The sequence below is a fragment of the Momordica charantia genome (genome assembly GCF_013281855.1).
Source record: "Momordica charantia cultivar OHB3-1 chromosome 1 unlocalized genomic scaffold, Mcharantia_2.0 BLBB01000001.1, whole genome shotgun sequence".
Taxonomy (NCBI): domain Eukaryota; kingdom Viridiplantae; phylum Streptophyta; class Magnoliopsida; order Cucurbitales; family Cucurbitaceae; genus Momordica; species Momordica charantia.
In genome coordinates this window covers 14,820,853-14,842,613 of record NW_028275157.1, presented here as the reverse complement: position 1 = coordinate 14,842,613, position 21,761 = coordinate 14,820,853, and the positions used below count along the sequence as shown (strand labels likewise).

The following is a 21,761-nucleotide window of genomic DNA, read 5'->3' as shown; positions in this document are numbered from 1 at the left end:
AAAACTTTAAATAAAACTTAATTGTACTATTGATATATGTACGATGTATACTTGATATATCACTGATATATTATTCATATACAGAAAAACCCTAAGTTTCTATTTACCTATAATTTCTAATTGATTTCTCATTCACAATAACTTCGAAAATTACCATTGACGTTCACATTCACGTTCCTTTCAAGTTTTCTTTCTAATTTTTAGTAAGTATCAAGTTTTCTCATGCATGCCAATACTTACTGATTTCTAATTGATAAAAAAAAAAATACAAGACAAATGGTTAAAGCAGGTAAAATAGTGATTTACTATTATACAACTGATATAGAACTGATTGACTTCTGATATACTATTAATTTACTTCTGATATACTAATGTTGTCAGATATATTCCTAATATATATGTGATATATGTTTGATATATAATAACGAAGCGATAACTGAAAATGGTAATTTGGGAATATTGAAAATTTTAGAATCATGATTTTCAAAAAAATGTTATATCTGAAAATATCAAAAATGCATGCTATTTTGTTAAATATAGAAAACTTATATGCTACCCATTACAAATCCCCGCTATTTAATATACCATAAGCATTCCAAGTCAGACTTCCAAAATTGGCGAGCCAAAAAGTCCTTTTAAAATGTAGCAATAATTCAGATGCCTACAGAATTAGAGCGTAGAGGGGACATAGCACAAATTTGTGTTGAATGTAATTTAATTTATGGTTCATTTTGTGCTCCGGGTGGGGTCCGCCAAACCGCCAACCGTTTCCCTCCGACCGACTTCGGCGGCAGATTGAACGTGAACAAACAAATTCACAAACGAACTGGGAGGTGGTCCACCTATTGACGCCATTAATCTCTCTACTCTCACCTTCATTTAATTTCTCTCTGCAACTCCGAATCCGCTCTCTGCTCATACTATAACCACTCTACAGCTTCTTCAACACTTGTAATCCAACCATGAAGGTCTCCATTGTTTCCAGGAGCGGTAGAGAAATCATCAGCGGCGGCCTTCAGATCGATGATTCGGTGAGCTTCTCGTTTTCGATTGTTCTTGGCTACATTATTGTTTATGCTCGTTTTTACGATCGGTTCTACTTTTAGTCGCGGGATTTTGTATGTTACTGTAGTGAATTGCGCAAGATTTTTTTGTTTTTTTCTGATGTATCTTTGTGCGATGGAGAGTCGAAAATCAGAATCTCGCCTTCTTCTTCTTCTTCTTTTAATTTTTAGATTTCTAATTCAGTGATTTTCTTGCGCTTGGCGATTTTTAGGCTACGGTGAGCGACTTGCAGGAGGCTATTCATCAGCGACGTAAGTCCTGACTCCACTATTTTGCATCAGTTTCTGCATAATTAGGCGTGTTACGTTTAGCATCTTTTTGCTGCAATACTGATTTTCGCAAAACTACTCCGTTAACAGCTGAGATTTAAATCACCTGATTTTACTCTATCATAGTGAAAATCCATCTCATTAGGAACGATCACAGAATTTATAGTGCAGCAAGGTCTCAAAGTTCTCGATTACGCCTCGGATGAGATAAAAAGGAGTTTAGTTCCGACTTGTGAGCATATATTGCTGTAGCTTTCTATTGTCTTTCTGGATTACTAAATAATGAATTGATACGATACTTGCTGGCAATTCCTTGTGTTTTTAATAGCTTTCAGTAGTTTCTTTACAGAGCACACTATATATATACCTTTAATTTTCCTTGGATATCTCTTTACTTATTTTTCTAGCTCAAGAAACTAAGATTTATGTCTCCAAAACTGAAGTATCTCTTATTGGCCTCTTATATTCTCATGTTCAACAGGCAGAAAATACTATCCTGCTAGACAGCGCCTTACCCTGCCTACCAAACCAGGGTCGAAAGAGAGGCCTGTTGTTCTTATTCCAAGCAAGAAACTCCAAGATTACTGCGATGGAAACTTGGATAAACTCACCATCACATTTAAGGACCTTGGTCCTCAGGTTTCTTATCGAACGCTCTTCTTGTTGGAGTATTTGGGGCCACTCCTTATCTATCCCACAATTTACTACTTTCCAGTCTATAAATTCTTTGGCTATAAGGAGGAACGTCATATCTACCCTGTCCAGACTTATGCCATGTTCTACTGGTGCCTCCATTACTCTAAGCGGATCTTGGAGACCTTCTTTGTTCATAGGTTTAGTCATGCAACTTCACCCTTGTCAAATGTCTTGCGCAACTGCGCTTACTATTGGAGTTTTGGAGCTCTCATAGCCTACTATGTAAACCACCCACTTTACACCCCAGTTGATGACCTCCAAATGAAGATTGGTTTTGGATTTGGATTAGTTTGTCAAATCTCTAACTTGTACTGCCATCTCATATTAAAGAATCTTAGAGACCCTAGTGGAAAGGGAGGCTACAAAATTCCACGTGGGTTCCTTTTCAATATTGTAACTTGTGCCAACTACACAACTGAGATTTATCAGTGGCTTGGGTTCAACATCGCGACACGAACTGTTGCAGGTTATATTTTTGTAATGGCGGCTATCTACATAATGAGCAAATGGGCGATTGCAAAACACCGCCGTTTGGAAAAGGTAATGATTAGCTGTTTGTCTCTTGTGTTCGTTCATATAAAATGCACTGCCCCCACTGAAATCTCAAAAGGCTTTTACTTTTACTGTGCCTAAAATTCCAATATATATGCTGGAACCTATAAATTTTATGTTTAATTTAGTGCACTTGGTCTTTAACTAATGAAGTCTGAGTCAACCCAATTGTAATTTTGAAGTAGCAGATCCTGTGTAGGGTGATCTGTGCTGTATAATCGATCTTTTGCCAACAATACTGTTCCATCAGGAACATATTTCTTTGGTTTCTTGTTATGAACTGTGCCGTCTAATCTATCTAGTATTATTTCCTCATTTGAATGTTTAAAATTAAATTTAAACGGGATCTATCTGGCTGCATCTACAGTTTTGTGGTTTTATTACTTTCTATATATTCTGAATGCCGTCTTCTCTGCAGCTTTTCGATGGGAAGGAAGGGAGGCCGAGGTATCCAAGAAGATGGGTGATTCTACCGCCATTTTTCTGAAAACAACAAAAGCCTTCACTTGGGGGAGAAAATAATCCTAAATCTGCAGTTGCAACTTGGCAAGCCAACATTGATGAAGCCCACGAACTTCCAGAAAATCACTGCTGTCGCGCTATTTAAGTATGTTGTTTCTTAATCGTTTTATTACAAGACCTTATATAGAAGAAATTCTCAGAGACAATTTACAAGGCTTGGTTTATTTATTTTTTAGGATGTAATCTTCATATTATATCTGAGTAATCTTTATTTTTCAAGTCTGAATTGCCTGACCTGAATTCATCCATCGTTATCACCATTCTGGTATTATATATACAATAACATAATGTAGAGATAATGTTGAATACCAAAAATCCTTAGTAGTTAGGGTACAAAAACTCAAGTTTATTCTGAAGTTCATATTTGATGTATATAATAATCTACAAAAACAGCAGCCAGCTTTAGCCTTTGAAACAACCTCCCGGCAGCTTGCGTTTTTAGCACTATACCTTAGAGAGAACTCTATCCTAGCACTCAATTCACTAGAAAAGAGTTCTATATGGTAATAAACTAGAAGCCAAATTCCCAATCCTAATTAGGAAATCATCATGAATTTGTCGAGTGGGTCGATCCCGATCCCCTATGTAGTTGCCCAGAAATTAGTCTGTCGCCCAATCCTACGTGGCAGTCCAAAGTTTTGATAGGCCCTTATTTCACCTCCCAACCCAGCAGTCACAATTACCAAGCCCCATGCCGTAGCAGGCACAGCATGGTGACCATGGCTGTTCCCAACATCAAACCAGTTCCAAGAGGAAGACCAGGCTGAAGATGATGGGTTGTTGATTGCAGCAGAAGAAATAGAAGGCGAATCAACATACTTGATAGAAGCTGAAGGTGAGGCTGAAGGTGAGGCTGAGGCTGAAGGTGATAAGCTGGGTGACTCACCAGTACTTTTAGAATCTAAGCGGGTAACTTGAGCTTGCTGCTGACCAGTACTTTTAGAATCCAAGCGGGTAATTTGAGCTTGCTGCGGCCCAGTACCTTTGGAATCTAAGCGGGTAATTTGAGCTTGCTGCGGCTCTTCGTCTGGAGGAGTTGAGGTATTGTTGTTGTTACTGTTGTTGTTGTTACTGTTGTTGTTGTTACTATTGTTGTTGTTGCTGTTGTTATTGTTGTTGCTGTTGTTCTCCCCAGCATCTTTGTTGTTGTTTTTCTTTGGTAGAGGTGGCAACTGTTTCTTACAGTTTGCAGTTGAGCTGTTTTCTTCTCGAGTAGGTGAGGAGCAGGCTGAAGGTGGCTGCGATGACGGGGCGCGCTTCGAATGTCTTTTGGAGTTCATTTGCGCCAATGGCGGTTCGCCGCTTATCATGCCAGGCCATGCGATTGCTACAGAAACATCTTTGCAAGGGAAGTGTTCATGACCTCTGGTTGCTATCAAACCTTTTTTCCCAGAACTTGGATGTCGTGGCTCCTCTCTCTTCCATACAAATACTTGAGAATCTTCACTTGCACATATCACATATTTCCCATCTTGACTGAACGAAGCTGTAAGTTGGCTGCTTGTGTTTCGGAAACCTGTAAATTTTTACAGGTTATATATATTCTAACCTTTCATATAGAGGCAAATTAGAACGATAACTTTAAAAATCTTGCTTTTGATTCTACTTTCAGGTGGACATATATATATAGTCTCTTCCTGATTACCTCTAAACCTCTGAGTTACTTCGGTGCCTTCCAAGATCCGAATTCGAGAATCAGCAGAAGTAACTAGCACTTCAGTAGGGCTCCCTGGAACAAACTGTTCAGGTACCAAGTTATTACAGCATATAAAAAAAGTACACAGGACTTATCTGGTATCGAGAGCCAATTTCTTTAGATTTACTCCTAAAAGACTCTTTAAATACACTACCATTTTATATATAATAGGTAGTAAAAAAGTTAATTGTTCAGGATTAAATTTCAGTGATCATTAAAAAAAAGTCATGATCGTCACTGATATTCACTAATTATTTGAATCAGTATTTTTTAGTCATCAAATAAAAAATACTGATTACAAACTCCCCAAACAAATAACCTTTTTACTCTATATTATATATAATATATGGTATTGTACTCACGAAGTTTTTTGAGTTAAATCTAAAGAAATAATCTAAAGAAATGAGCTCCCAATACCAGACCGTTGTACTTTTTAACTTAATTCACGTATAGAAAAATTAACAATGGAGGCTAGAAGAGAAGAACACATGATTACTTGGAAGCCAGTGATCTTTTTTGCATGATTCTTCTTTTTGCTTTGCACATCAACCTGGTACTTCTGTTCTAATTTGTAATCTATACTCCAAATAATATTGGTAAGTTTAACTAGAACAACATTAATTATTATTGTTATTATTATAGTAACTCGATTGGAGTTTAATATAGAGATGTGTATATATTCATACCCTCTATGCTGTACATTCGGCAACTCCCTTTATGTGAACCTATTATGGCACCCTGCAAAAAATACAAAGCATCGATGTACATTATCTCTTTACACATCTATAAATTATTCAGGACAAATATTAGTATTACATAAAAAAAAAAAAAAACTGTCTACAATAATGACCGAGAAAAAAAGGTTATATATAATGTATTCCAATCATTGTTACAATTATCTCCATCGATATCAAGAACAATAATAATTATGCAAATCAACATTTAATAAAAGGGACAATTGCAGATATGACAAAAAAAAATTAGTAAAATTAGCATAATAGCAACCACATTTAGTTTTTTCAAATGTAGCACTTAAAAAAAAAAAAACGGAGATTCAATTTTAAAATGGCAACTTGACCCAAATGATATACTATGTAGTCACTACTGATATATGCGTATGATATACATCTGATGTATTACTGATATGAATATTTGATATATTTGAAATATGTTTGTGATATATACATTCGATAAACAATTAATATAAGTGTCTGTATAATATGTATGTGATATACGTCTAATATACTACCGATATGAGTATATTTTTTACATATTTTAAAATGTAAAAAAATATGTATGTGATATACCCACTGCAATTTCTCTTAATTTTTTGAAAATCTAAAGATGTTCATTTTTGTCGTAGCATTTTAAAAAAGTGACCAATTTAGTTGCTATTTGTAAATTTTAACATCATTTTTATACACAATAGAAACTCTTTGATATACATTTATGACTACATTTCAAAAAAAAAAAAGTATAGGGACTAAAATAGACGTTGCTATGGAATATGAACTAAAATGGATACAAATTAAAAGTACGTAGACCAAAATAAACGTTTTAAAATAATAAATCGAGTTACGAAGACTAAAATAAAATTTAAACTTTTTTAATATTTTTTACACGGCCGACTTAGAATTTGAAAACAAGACAATTTATCTTTTGCTGGGTCCTAGAATTAGAATCCAAATATTACTATTAGAAATAAACACATCAAAATATAAATGAATGAATCTACCAAGTACTAACACAACAAAAAATTGATTATGGATAGTATAGTGGCTATAAGACCAACATTTTGTAAGAAAAAGACAAAACAAAACCCAAGACTACATATATATATATATATATATATATTAATGCAATTGGAGAATGAGAATTGAGGAGGATGGTAACCTGGCCATCGGGAGTATAGCAAGCGGCGGTGACCATTTCATGAAGATCAGTCCAATCCACCACATATCGATCAGGGATGTTCCATATCCTCACCTTTGCATCAAGTGATCCACTGATGAAATAGTTGTCGTCTACCGGGTTGAACTGTATACAAGTCACTGTAAAGAAAAAAACAAACCCCATAAGAAAAATAGTCATAAATTTCCTCTCAATCTCAGACAAGTTATACAGTTAAAGTCGTTTTTTTTTACCATAATCGTTGTGGGCAAACATCTTCAAACAGCTCTTGCTTTCCATGTCCCAAAGCCTAACAGTTTTGTCCATTGAAGATGAAAGCAGCAGCTAAAGTGGCAGCAACATCAACCCATTTTAGTTATCAAATATATATATGCATATTGGGGCCTACAACAAAAGCTAATTGTGTTGTTCTGTTGTGGAGAAAGTAAGGAAAAGCTGACCTGAGAATCAGAGGACCAAGAGAGATCAAGAACATCATCGAGATGGCCATTCAGAGAGCAGATTGGCTTTTCCGATAGAGAGAAGACAGTTTCAGGGGCATGAACATAATCAGGAATCACATTCCCCTTTCTGCTCCCGGAGAGGCCCTTCCCCTTCTTCCTCTTCTCAGATGGCAGAGCAGAAACATCCCCAATCCCAGGTGATCTATCCGGGGATGGACAAAACGAAGGGTGAATCGGCGTCAGGCTTCCTTCTTCGTTGGGTTTCATCGACATAACTTCGCATTCCTGCACTTCCCATATGTGAATCACCCGATCCTCACCCGCACTCGCCAGCAATCGCGCGTCGGAACTGAACTTCATCGTCCAGATTGAGCCCTCATGCGCCTGAATTTCCTGACAGAAATGCAGCGCCGAAAGTTCCTTGTACGATCTGCCGCTCTGCCGCACTTTTACCCACTCTGACGACGACGGCGTGGAAGACGAGGAAGGAGTAGAAGGAGCAGCAGGGCAAGGAGAAGGAGGACAGGACGACGATGCGTTCTTGCTAGGTTTCGATTCCAGCGACATTGCAGACATTTCCCTCTCCTTTTGATCTCCCATTAGACCTGTCATTGAGCCCTTGATGTTCTTCAATAGAGCCGCTCCTCTTCTCTTGCTCATTCTCAAGCTCTTCGAGAGATACGAGTTCATGTTGATCTTGCTCCCGAATCCGTTTCTCACGTTCTCTCTTCGCATCAATTCCTTCACCACCGGTGAATATCCGACGCATTTCTCGAATTCCTCCATTGTAAGCTGCTTTCCTGTTTGGATATCGCTGAGCTTATTCCACATTCCGTCTTCGTCGTATCCATTCACGATGAACTCCTTTCCTGTATCCAGATTCTTGATTAGAAAAAATGCGCCTAACCTGTTGTTCGAGAACACGGTCGATAACGTCGGTCCTTGCCTAATGGTTTCGCCGCATTCGTTCGGAACTCTCACCGAATCAGGATAATTACACATCCGAGCACTTGACGCTAATATCATCGAGTATGTTCTCGTGAGGCGCTGCTTCGAGATATTCCCGATTAGATCGTCTTTGCGTCCTCTGGAAATCGAGAACGTGTCGATATCTCCGTCGGATCGGGAGCGGACGAGCACGATCGGCAATGGCGTTTGCGATGATGGATCTTGCTTCGGATCTACTTCGGGAGAGCCGACGGGTTCCGGCTGTGAAATTTGAGTGATCGCGATTTTCCTTGAAACTTCCCGCTGGAATTCCCTGCTCTTGAGCTTCTGTAACTGTTTACCGCTGTTCAGGCCCATTCCTTCGAGCAATCGCTTTCGACGCTCCTTAATCGATCCCGGTGCGGCCATCCAAATGTCATATTCCGGCGTCATCTGGCCGGCCATTGCGAAGGCTCTGAACTCGTCGTGTTTGGTGGAGACGGATGCGAAGGACATTCGACTGTCCTCGAAATCGTCCTCGTCGGAAGAGGAAGCCAAATCCGACGGCACGGCGCATGACATTCTCTCGATGGACTCGAAAAACCGGTCGTCGTCGTCGTCGTCCCGGAGTCCGTCCCAGTTCATCGTCATCGTCTTCTTGCGCTCCATTTTTGCAGGCTGTGGAAAGGCAAAACTCCAAGGGGAGAAGAAGAAGAAGAAGAAGAAGAATAAGGAAAAAAAAGGTAGAAGAAAGAACTAAGAAGGAAGAAAGGAAATTCTCCAACTCGTATTTGACTTTTTATTTTATATTTTTACAAAAGAAAAAAAAAATATTTTTTCAGCTTTAATTTATTTTTGGCTGTTTTTTTCTTTAATTTTATTTTGCTCTCAAGAGAGAAAGGGGAAGAAAAGTGGAAGAGAGGAAATCAAGGGTTCGTTTACCGTTACAATTTTATTTGGAGGAAATGGAAACGGTCAACGGTATTTATTACATCCCTGCACGTCTGGTGCTTAGTGCTCTCCCATGTTTTTATCTTTTTTTTATTTTATTTTTAATTTTCGTAGTATCCCAATTTGGCTAATTTTTTTAGAGAAGAAAAAAAAATTTGCTAAAGCATCACTATTTAATATTTAGTATTTGTTTCTGTTTTTTAAATTAAGCTTATAAACGTACTTTTACCTCAATATTTCTTTATTTCATTATATACTTTTTTAACGTTTTGAAAAACTTACTTTATTTTTTAGAATTGTCTATAAATTCAAATGTGCTTGAGAATTTTGATAAACACATTAAAGAAACTTAGAAGAACCAAACATAATTTTTAAAAATAAAGAACATGATAAAAGGAGCCTAAGATAACAATTTATACTTTTAGTTTAAATCTTCTTTTGGTTTCTAGAATATTATATTTGTATTTCCGTCCTTCAAAAATCCTATTTTAGTTCTTAACTTTTTAAAAAATAATAATTTTAGTAACTGTCATTAATTTATTATTTATTACATAATATTTTCCTACCCAATACATGTATCAACCAACCTATCTTTCTATCTATCTTTTTTGTTTTTTGGTTTCTTTTAGCAAATCAACCAACCTATCTTATAATAAATATGACATTACATTACTTATTTTCAAAAATAAAAATTGACATCACATTAATGCACCTAAAGCTTAGCATTATATAGATTGAATCATTATGTTATATTATATCTAATTTGTAGGTAAATGTACACAATTTATTTCATTTCCAAAAGATGAAATTTTGATCCTTCCGATAATTACTAACTCAAAAAAGTGTAATCAGTCCATTTACGATAATTATTTATATTATAATAATTACGAAAATTACTAATCTATCTTTTTTTCTTTTCACCAAAAAAAAAAAAAAAAAAACAAAAGAAAGGAAAAGCCCTAACCCTTTTTTCCCCCTCATACCCACTTTACCGTACACACATGTAGGCTACGGACAACGGCCATTTAGAGGGCCTATACCATGGGCCTCAATGAGTTGGCCCATTACTCAAGATTTTCCTTATATATATATTTTTTTTTTGCAGTTTTTTCCCTTCTTAAAAACATCTACTCATTTAAAATAAAGAATGTTCAAATTTTCGCATCTTCATATTTATTGTACTAAATAAATAAAGAAAAAACAGTTTATGAAGTTGGAATCAATGACTCAATTGTGCTTGTCAACCTTCTTCGTTGTAGTTTTGATGATAAAATGAGTTTGAATTTTCCATTTTCCATTTTCCTTATAAAATCTAGAAGTTTGGAAACTAGTGATAATTTTCTTTTCTGAAGCTTAGTAAATTTCAATGTCAAATAGAATCAATATTCATTTATTTAATCCTTAACCATAGGATAATTAAATTACGTCTTTTTATTTATAATTCCACCGCGTCAATAACATGCATTAAGTTAAGAATTAAAAAGAGGAAGATAAAAAAATAACATCTTTTCTCAACTACTACATGATTTGGACCAAAATATTTCTATCAAACCAACAAGCTCATCATTACATGAATTAATTTTGAGTGATTATAGAATTATGATTTATACCATTAACAAATCAATATTAAACGCGTCAACATGAGTAAAGGTATTTTTCTATGGGGTTCAATCCCTTAATAATTATTGTACTAAAAAAAATTAATATTAAATAAAAGAGTTCCTATGTATAAAAAAAAAGTCAGGTATCTAAGCGACAAAGACACGTTTTGGGAGTAGATATGGTAGATCTCACCAAACTCAATCTCTTTTATTGCCCATAAAATTTTGCGACTTTTTCTAATGTAAAACTTGGATTGAACAAACTTGGTCCAAGTGCTCTGGCAACTATTTCCCAGATTAATTTTATTTACTTTTAATTGAGTTTTTTTTTTTTCTTAAGTCATTATAAAGTTATACTCACGTACCACTTGATAAGATAATTTTTTAGATTCTTATGGTTCATTATTAGGTAACTCAAATATTGGACTTATGGACCAATCTAAACCTAGTTTAAGTTGATAAATCACTAACCATATCCAGCCGTGGTTGAATTACAAAAAAAATTTATTATTTTTTATTTTCTCAAAATCGATTCCATCTCGTTCGATTGATTCTTTATAATTTTGGATCTCTAAGTTGAGCAACATTATGACCAACGTAGAATTCGAACTTAAAATTTAGAAAATCATTTCAACCCTTTGTTGTTGTGCCATCTCAAGTTAATTTAAATAAAAAAATATATTGAACGTGTTGTTTACTTGATTATTGTTTTATAATGGGGTTCTTTTATATAAATAGGAGAAAATCTGTTTGATTCATTAAGAGAGAGAAAGAGAAAGAGAGATCCTGTCATGTAATAAAGAATCACGTTTCTTTTTTTTTTTTTTTTGGTGGTAATGTGATTAAATTATGAGAGGGATAAAACATGCATAAAAGGCAAAGATATATTATTATTATTACTTATTAGTCCCCCCCTTGGCCTTCACGGGTAAAAATAATTTACAGTGCTGTACTTAAAATTCAAGTGTGTTGCACTAAAATCTATGTCATCAAAATCCAAACCAACATACTTTACTGATCATCTCTTTAAATCAATGACGATACCCATCAGCTGTTTCATGATTCTCTTTCTTTTCTTTTAGTAAAATAATTTAACTTTTCTTCCATTCTCTACTGGTAAATAATGATCAATACTAAATTACTTCCAATCTCAATAAATAGACGTTTTAGGGAGCAAATTAGGGTAGAATTCTTACCCACGATGCAAAGTAAAGCTGCTCATCAACTAGATTTCTTATGAACTCTATATAAGCATGCAACGTTTGAATTATAGTACCCACTTGTTAATGTTAAAAAATTGATCACTTTTCCAATCTAAAATATGGATATCTATGAATATACTTCATTATAACTAACTTTGCTGGTAGGTCCTATTGATATTGAGGTTGCTATCAAATATACGTACTCAAAGGATAAAACCTAAAAAAGAGTACACAAATTGAATCAAAATTTGATTGGTCAACATAAACATAGTTCAACCGTTAAAACAACGACATCTTTTCTCGTTACTCACCCTATCTTTGTTGTACTAAGAAATGACAAATTTTGATGAGTCGTTGTAATATAATGTGACAACTAAGTAGGTACGTAGGAATGCACAAACGAGATCAATCTATGCTCCAATAATCCCATATGGAGGATGGATAGAGAAATGTATATACTAGGTTTTGAGACGAATAAATAAACTATTTAAAAAAGATGAAAATCTAGGATCACATAATTGACTATAGAACCCATATGGAAATTGGAAAATATCCAAATATATTTTTTCTTTTGAGGAGCAATAGGGCTCTCTTAACTAGGTAGAAACAAACCTACGTGGGACTTCACATCTATCGTGACTTTTGTTGGATGCTGGTCCACTATCCGTCGTCGTTTTGCACTCTTCGCATGATTTTTCAAAATTTCACTCATCTTCATGATCGTCCCTCCGAGCTTTCTTCATCTTCTGGTGCGCAAAACTTGAGGAGAAGATCGACTCGACGATTTCGTCGGAGATATAGACTCTGAAACCTCTGCGAACGCCGGATGCTAGTCTCGGCGACGATCTTCTCGAGCGGCAGGAGATCGGTTTCGGCCTTCTTGGCGCCGGCGGACATTGTTTAATCACCGGAATCTTGTGATCGGAAGAGGTCGGCGTTCTGAAGCCGTCGTCGTCGGCGGAGATGGAATCGTCGCGTCGTGCTTGTTGCTGATTAGTGTTGAGCGCGAAAAGAAAGTCGATCTGGTTGTTGGCGTCTTCCAAATTGAGGAGGAATGATTCTGGAGAAATGGAGGGCAAGGAAATCTGCGGCGATGGGGAGAGGGAGATTTCTTGGAAGTGCGAGGCCATGATTAGATTGCGATGGAGAGTTACGTTGCAAAGAGAGAGGATCGGATTGGGATTGGGATTGGGATTGCGATTGGGATGATTTGATGGATTGATTGATAGAGAAAGGAAACGGTATTTATGAAACGCAGGTTTGTGGTTGCGTTGTTGGTTCAGCTGCGTAGCTTACAAATTGGGGAATGCCTGTGGCTGTGATTCTGTCAGAGAGAAGAGAGAGAAAGCGATGCAAAACGGTTTCAACTTTCAACTGAAGAGAGGTTTGTGGTTGCATTGGATCCTTCGCCTGCTTCACCTCAAGCTACTTCTCTCTCTCTCTCTACATGCTCCTTCGCACGTGCGAATGTTACATATGGAATACTGTATAGTGAGTTTTATTTTCCTTTTCAATAATTCTTGTTTCTTTCTAACTCTGAAAAAAAAATATTTATGGGAAGGAAAATACTTTCATTCTTTATTTGTGACTCGTGAGTACTATACTCTGTTCTCCTTCTCACCGATATTGAAAAATTAAAAGCTTATTATTTTCTCTGAAAAAAATCTTTATGGCTGTATTTCTCTCTTTTAGTTTAGGGTCGGCCAGAACACGATTAATTGGTAAGAAGCTAATTAATTTTCAATATTTATTTTTTAGTACAGCAAATGTAGGGTTGGAGGCTTCAACCTCCGATCTCTAAGAAAGACCTTTGAGATAATCTCACGTTCAATATGTTAGAAATAGACAACAATACCTGACATAAGAGATAATTCTTAAACTACAGTATAGTTAATGATGCATTTTTAAGGTTTAAATAATATTTTGGTACATATATTTTTTTAATTTGGTAATTTGGTGTCAAAACACTCCTTTTGTCAATTATACTTTCAATTTTTGTTCATTTGAGTTCTTTTACTCTCAAATGTTCGTTCTAGTGTTTGTGCTTTTAAAAAGGGAACAATTTGATCTCTATTTGTAAAATTTTAACACAAATTTTAAACTAGCTAAAAATTATTTAATACAAATTTTATAACTACATTGCAAGAAATTTAACGAGTTAAATGTCATGGGAAAATTCTAATGTAAATAAATGAGATAAAAATAATATGACTAATAAAATTATCACTTTTTAAAAGTACAAGAACTAAAATTGACGTTTGAAAAATACCCACATCAAAATAAAAAAAAAATTTAAGTAAAGATAAGAAAAATGAACATTTTGAAAATATAGAAATTATAAGGAACCAAAAGCCAACATGGACCAAAATAGTATTTAAATATAATAGCACCTTTAGTTGGCTTTTTGACATAATATTATTTTGCATGTAAAAAACTGATATTATTTTGTATTTTATTGCTTTTCTAAAAATGAAAGGAGGGTTATATAAATGTAATATAGTATTTCTATTATGCTGTTTTTGTAATTTCTTCCTTAAAAGGTGTTATAATATTTGGATTTTCTTTATCAAATAATACTAATCAAATGTAATATTTGGATTGAGAGTTACAAATACATCGTTTTTTTCAGCTGAAAAATCAGAAATACAAATATACATCGTTTTAATGAATAAATAATTGAAGATTAATATAATGAAGTTATCTTTTTGGGCTTTTTCTAAATTAGGAAATGCTTATTAATATTACTATATTTGTAGTATTTATATGAGGTTGCCATTCTAAAAATCCTTAGCTAAATTTTATAAATTAAGAGCTTGGTCATTAAACTTTTTTTTTTAATGTTTAGTTTTATATATTTAGAAAATATGGATGCTTAATGGGTAAGAACATTTTTTGTTATTATTGAAATGTAACTAATATTTCAAAATACAAAAATAAAATAGATAAATTATCAGTAAATCATCTAATTCACAAAAATGAAACAAAAATATTTGTGATATGATGAAGCCCTAAAAAGGCAAATTCTGAGAGTCCTTTTTTTTTCTTGAAATATGACTATAGCTTCAAAAGTATTTATTAAAACAAAGTAACGTAAAAGATTCATCAATAAACATTAACTTTTTTCATTTTAGAAAAATTACCAAACATACCCAATTAGATAAACTTATCATATAATCCCTTTAATCATATAATACTCTTGATAATTAAAAAAAAATAAACAAAAATATAAGTCATTCTAAGCCCCATATGTCAATAACTAAAAAAGTAGAAGATTTGAATCAAAACGAACATAGCTCAGCAGTAATTGATATATATCTCCGACGAGTTCGATCACTCACCCCTCATATTGTACTAAAAAAGGAGATTTGAATCCTCACCCTCATATGTTTTTTACCTCAATAATAAGGAAAAAATACATTTTTAGTCCCTGAGATTTGAAATAGTGTCTATTTAGTCTTTGAAGTTTCAAAATGAACACTTTTAGTCTCTGAAGTTTAATAAATGGTTCTAAATGGTCCTTCAAACCCTTTGATCATTAGTTGACCCTAACAAAATACTTATGTGGCAGTTAAATATTTATTGGACTATGATTATGTGGCAATTTTAAATTAGTTGGTAAAAATATATTAATTTTATTTATATTATGTTATGTTGTTTTGACTGTTGACGTGGCAAAAATACATTTTATATAATCTTCTCCCTTATCCTTTTTTTTCTCTATTCCCTCCTTCTTCCTTCTTCTCCGGTAGACCTTGCACTTATGAGCTCACACCATTTTCTTTTTGAACAAAAAATCGATGTTGTGTGACTTTACCAGTTGGATCCCTATAATCCGAGGCGGTAACTGCAGATATATATCACCCCACAATATAATTGACAGGAGGGGACTCGACTTGGACACTAGGTAGAAACCCTCACCCAGAACGCACCGTGGGACTCAAACTGGGGTGGGAGAGGTGTTCCCATCCGGCCTCGAGTCCGCTCCGCCACACCCGCAGTTGCAAGCTCACGCCATTTTTGCACTCCAAAATTATATAATATACACAACAAACTATCTTTCATAAAACATAAACTATACTTCAGCAAATTCGAGCATAATTCAGTAGATAAATTGTCTATTTTCATCTTAAAGATTTGTGGTTCGATCTCTACCTCTGTTATTTATTGAACTAGAAAAACTATAAAAATGAGCGAGAGAAAGGAAAAATAATTGAAGGGATTATTTTTCGAAGACTTTGTGTATAGTATAGAATATAATGTTGAATGGATCAGCCCATTGTTAATAATTTTATCACTAAAAATACATGAGGTCTAGAGAAGGCCTAGTAGCTGAGAGCCATTTATAAATATAAAGTCCATGGGGTATTCTCTACATCAATAGTCTGATATCCCTAAGCCATTACATTTACAACCCTCCCCCAACTCTTTCCTTTTAATTTTATCTTGTTTCAATTTTGTAATTATTTGATAATGGGCTCTCTTTTCTAATTTTAAATTTTCGAAAAGCATGCGCACCCTATAATATATACTAATATACGGACAATTTTAGTAACAATGGATCAAAGTTCAGGGTCTGAAATTAATTCTAATTTTTATTAGTCAACATGAAATATAACTCAATAGTTAAGATACATATTTATTCTCTGGAGGTCGGAAATTCTTCGTCTCTACGTTGTTGTTGTACTAAAAAGACATTCTAATGTATATAAAGATCAAAATTAAATTTGAAAAATATAGGTGAATTTAAATAAGATTGAAGCCTAATATTACGTCATAGTGGAAGGTGCAGCTTGATCATTTGACCCATTTATTGACTAATCAATTAGGGGTTTGACTTATTCCCTTATTCCCTTATTATTATTATTATTTTCAGACATTCCAAACAAATAATTAAAAACTAGTACATATGTAGGGAAGAAGGATGTAATTTATTTAACATATTGAAAGACCTAAATGTACCAGGAAAATATAAATAGTTTTTCTCTCATTTATTGTATTTGGAATCCTATGAAATTGGATAAATTGAATTCTTATTTAAATAAAATTTAGTTCTTGGATATAATAGACTCATTAATTTGAGAATTGATGATTGGAATCCTAAGGAATTGGAAAGTGAATTTCATTGGAAAGAATAATATGGTCCAAGTCAAAATAGTACATCTTTAGCGCCCATGATTCAAAGAATGTTCAACAATTATGTTCATCTAATTTAGAAAATTATTTTCTCATTATTTACAATGCAATGCGTTTTTTTTTCCTTTCAATTTTAGCATGGAATTGGTAAATAAAATGTAAAGTGATTTATGTTTCAAACTTAGAAAAAAGTTTTATGGAGATACGAGGATAAGATGAGGCAAGATAGAATATTAGGTTTTTTTTTCCACCGAGAGGCGAGAGATGAGAGGTATATGAACCTCCGATCTTAAACAAGAATGAATAACGTCTTGATCACACCTTTGGGTGTTGGCACAGTGGCAAGAGGCTTGGGTGTTGACACAAGTTTTAAATCAAATAAAAAAAACTCGTTTAAGAGGTATTTACTTCACAGGTTTAGAAAACTCGAGTCTATTTTAGTTAAGATTAAGAAGTTTGCATTGGAGCTCATATTTGAACAGGATATACTTCAGTTCATGTATTTTGTGTTTGGTTCATATAGACTTTATGAATTGTGAAAGTATAGCTAGGATGATATAAAGTCTTGAGCTCATGTAATTCATGTGTTTGATTTATAGGTTTGAGAAAGAATCGTCAAAACGAGCATAGTTCAGATTCACAATCCCCATCTCCATCTCGCATGTTGTATGAAAAAAAACCTCAAAATTCAAAGGGTTGATGTTTTTACTATCCTAGAAAACAAGAAAAATGAAAGAAAAAAAAGCAATTGATGAGTGGCGAGCCAAGGTAATAAGATTTTGATGGGTTTAATTTAATGAGAGGGTGTAATGTACGAAAAAGGGAAATCAAAAAGTGAAATTAAAAAAAAAAAAAAAAAGAATTATTTGGATTTATTATTATTATTGTTTTGGAGAAGTAAATTTGGTGTAAGTGATCCATATGATTTATGATGCTGCCACCCCATCTCCAACCATCATGTTCCATGTGTTGCAATTATCACCCACCTGTCACCATATCACCTATATTATTCTTTTTCCATTAATTTTATTTGTGGCCCCTTTAAATAAATATTTATAATATAACAAAGGAAAATTCAAAATATTGATGAATTGAATGAATATACGATGACTTGGCCGGCACAATAGTTAATTTATTTCTCTTCCTTTATAAATTCAAATTCTTATTTAAACATGTAACTTTCACTTTTTGGTTAAAATACCATCAATTTCGATATCTGTATTTTTTGTTTTTCTTCATTTTCATCCATCTATTTTGAAAACTAAAAATATAGAGATCAAAATGAACCAAAGCTAAAAATACGAGGACAAAAATAGTATTTTTAACCAAATGTTTTTACATGTGGTCTAGATGTGTTTTTAATCGATGACATTTTACCTGTATGGATGGAGCATAATGAGTTTTTAAGTATGTTTTTAGCAAAAATTAATGGTGTATCGATATATTGGTGATTAAAAAAAAAGGTCAATATCTCATCGTAGACTAGCTAGTTCAACAATAAGACAATCTATTCATTTCTTTAAAGTCGGAAGTTCCAAATCCTCACACTCACTTATACAACTAATTTTTTTAGTACAATATGTGGACTGGAGCGAGGATTCAAACTCGTAACTTTTTAGTTGCAAATACATACTTTAACTTGTTGAACTATGTTCAGGTTGGTTCTTGTACAACTAAATTGATCAAAATTGGGAACATTTATCGAAACCAAATCAATCAACCTTTTTTTTAATATAATTTAAAAAACCAAAGATGGGATTTGACATTTTTCCTCTTTTTTTTATATCCGTGAGTGTCAGGGTCAGCTAATGCGTACCTCCACTCACAGGACAACCGCGTGACCCTATTGGTGTCGGAAAACACATAGAAATTACTAATTCCTAACCTATGTAGCTATCACTGGATTTGAACTCATTCTCTCCTAACTAACACCAGTCTCCTTGGACCAATAAATCACCCATGATGATTTATTTTTCCCATTTTCTCAGCTGGCATCTTTGAAAATCCTCGTAGCTTATTATACTTCACAGGGTCAAATATTTCTCTATATTTTTAATTATCTTCAATACCTTCATCCCAATTTAAAAAAAGAGTCAAATAAAAAGAAGTGAAAGCTATGAACTTATGAATGATTCAAATAAATTGCTTTATCAAGGCAAAGGGGTGCTAGTTTTGAGTTTGATTTTTGTATTATTAAAATACCAAAAAAAAAAAAAAAGAATCATTAATTTCTTAGAGTACAAGGTGGCCATCTTCATCCTCATGCATTACTAACCCCACTATCTCTCTCTCTCCTCCACCACCTTTTTTTCCTTGTTTGAATAAACTTCATTCCATGTTTTGGTTGATTTCATCATCATTCCCACCATTCCAACTCTCATTATCATGTGTCGTTTTCACACGTTTAAGGTAAATTTTAATTTACACATACACACACACACAAAATAATAATAAATTTGAATTACTTTAAGAGTATATTAAGCTTTTTTAATTTCAATTTAATTCACGCACGACGTAATGACACTAAGGGAGAGCATAAATCTGACAGACGATTTAAGAATTCGTTCATTACAAATTGAAATCGACTTTAAAATCGTCTGGAGTCTGATAATGGTAAGAGACCATTTGAGAATACAGTTTAACCTATCATTAACGAAATTAGAGATTTATAGAAATGCAGGAGGTTACAATCCTATGACGAGTGATTGCAATGAGAAGTGGCCAATATTTTAGCAAATCGTTGCTAAGAGTTAGGGAAAATTACGTGGAATATATAGAAGACCAACAAAGTTGAGCGACCGTCGGTTTTCAAAAGGAAGTATAATCGTCATATGACAAAGACAAAAAGTCTCCTCAAAGCCGTGAATAGGTAAGAGACCTAGGTGACACAAGATTGAAAAGTTTAAAATTTATTAGAAAATTTGGAGATTTATTAAACCTACGGGGCAAAGTTCATAAATTTATTAGAGGTAAATCTAATATTTATTTTCCCTATCCAAAAGTTAGGAATTAAACTTGTAATTTAATTTATTATCTATTTTTCTCCACTTAACTGTAACATGCTTTCTCTCCGCTGTATTATGGAATTTGAGAAAATTTGGAGTGTACATGCTCAGATTTATTTTTGTGAAAAATGACTTACCTTTTAAGATTTTGTAATGACTAATGTTTGATTTGTGGAATTGCGATTTGTACATTTTGTACTATAACTTGAAATATGAGCTTCAGGATATGAATTGTAGCATGGAAATTCAATTGTGTAGTAGTTCACATTTCATTCTTGTGCTTTTAACATATTAATATTAATTAATTATAATCTATGCTGTTAAAAGATTGTAGTGAACCTAATTATTAAATATTGATATCAAACTGAATATAGCTCAATTAATTAAGACATTTATCATCGGCCAAAATATCAGAAGTATGAACTTTGACCCCCAAAGTTGTTGAACTAAAAAAATCATCCAACCTTTTGATGAGGATATAAACCTTGTTTAGGTTTGTAATACATACTTAAATATTACATTGTAGTAAGATCAAACGATTGTCACATGAAACTAGTTGAAGTTCATGCCAAGTTGGTTCAGAGACTCACAAATATTGGGGGAAAAATTTAACTTTTCTTAATATCGAAGTCTATTGAAATTAATAAATTAAGATGACCATAATTCTAAACTTTAAAATATAGAGGTGAAATTGAATCAAATATGAACTATAGGGATGAAATCTGTAATTTTAGTTACTTTCAAGTTTAACCTAAACGTATTTACTATATGTTTAGTTGTTTGTCGTTGTCACCCTGCAATCAAAAAACTATTTTTCCATTGTTGGTTTCCTCGAAATCTAATCATATCTTTAATCGAATGATATTCCTATCCTATCATATTCTAATTGGTTATCTTTTATAAAATTTAGTAGAGGAAAATAAATTTAGATGGAATAATTTTATTTGATTGATAAAATTAGGGTCAAGTTGTAGATTATCAAAATTAGGGAAAAGTGATGATATAGATTATCAAAAGAGAGTCAAGTTGTAGTAATCACTATATTAATTAACTTATCATTTGGTTTAAAAGTTTAGAAGTTATATGAAAATTCGTATGTGAGAACTTTTAACAAGTAGAACGTTGTTAAAATACACTTTTTTTTTTCGTACATTAAAACACACTTGATTATGAGATGCTTGCATATATGATATAAAATAAGTTCAATTATATAACAACATTATGAATTTACAAATATAGCAAAAAAGAAAAAAAATATAGCTAAAACCCATTAAGTTAAAAGACTAAAATTGCTTTGAAATGTCTATTAGCCTGTTAGTGAGAGACGTATAATAGACTACATCATTAATAATAGATTATATAAGTGATAAATATACTATTAATGATATAGTTTATCATTGATATAATCATAGATGTAAATTAGTGATCTATAAGAATAATGAGAGAATTATGTGAGAATCTCTAAACGGGCGCATAAATATTTAAAAAAAAAGTCATATTTGTACAATCATAATCCTGTTGCTATATTTATAGTACATATGGCAATGTGATTGCTACTCAATTAAAAATTCCTTAATAATAAGCATTAATTAGTATTAAGAGTCAAGATTATGCAAAATTAACTAACTTAAGCATAGTTCAACTGATTAATGCAAAATATCATCGATTAAAAGATAGAGATTCAAATCTTCACCACCCGATGTTGAACTAAAAAAATTATGCAAAGTTAGTTATGTGTAATATTATATATTTTTTTAACCATATAGTATTTTAGTGAAAAATTGATGA

The 21,761-nt window shown here is 33.2% G+C and overlaps 2 protein-coding genes across 6 annotated transcripts; one reads left to right on the top strand and one right to left on the bottom strand.

Annotated features, from left to right (window-relative positions):
• Positions 1-698: 698 nt before the first annotated feature.
• On the top strand, positions 699-5,467 carry LOC111013716 (very-long-chain enoyl-CoA reductase). Of its 4 annotated transcripts, none has more exons than XR_015792904.1 (6): positions 699-1,031; positions 1,277-1,316; positions 1,816-2,570; positions 3,001-3,189; positions 3,895-4,592; positions 4,717-5,467. XR_015792904.1 is itself a non-coding variant. In XM_022288223.2 (4 exons), exons 1-4 carry the CDS (start codon positions 963-965, stop codon positions 3,067-3,069), a joined length of 933 nt encoding a protein of 310 aa, XP_022143915.1. In that variant the 5' UTR covers positions 699-962; the 3' UTR covers positions 3,070-3,323. The 4 variants fall into 4 exon arrangements, 1 of the variants encoding a protein (XP_022143915.1); XR_015792902.1 differs by having other exon boundaries at positions 3,778-4,592; XR_015792903.1 differs by having other exon boundaries at positions 3,775-4,592.
• Positions 3,686-8,954, bottom strand: LOC111013715 (uncharacterized). 2 transcript variants are annotated; one of them, XM_088127783.1, is made up of 9 exons: positions 7,152-8,954; positions 6,945-7,035; positions 6,694-6,851; positions 5,487-5,538; positions 5,297-5,376; positions 4,750-4,843; positions 4,115-4,620; positions 3,997-4,027; positions 3,686-3,963 (listed from the first exon to the last, which is right to left on the bottom strand). In XM_088127783.1, exons 1-9 carry the CDS (start codon positions 8,748-8,750, stop codon positions 3,686-3,688), a joined length of 2,889 nt encoding a protein of 962 aa, XP_087983909.1. In that variant the 5' UTR covers positions 8,751-8,954. The 2 variants fall into 2 exon arrangements, with proteins under 2 accessions (XP_087983909.1, XP_087983912.1); XM_088127786.1 differs by having other exon boundaries at positions 3,686-4,023; positions 4,192-4,620; positions 7,152-8,832.
• Positions 8,955-21,761: the final 12,807 nt, after the last annotated feature.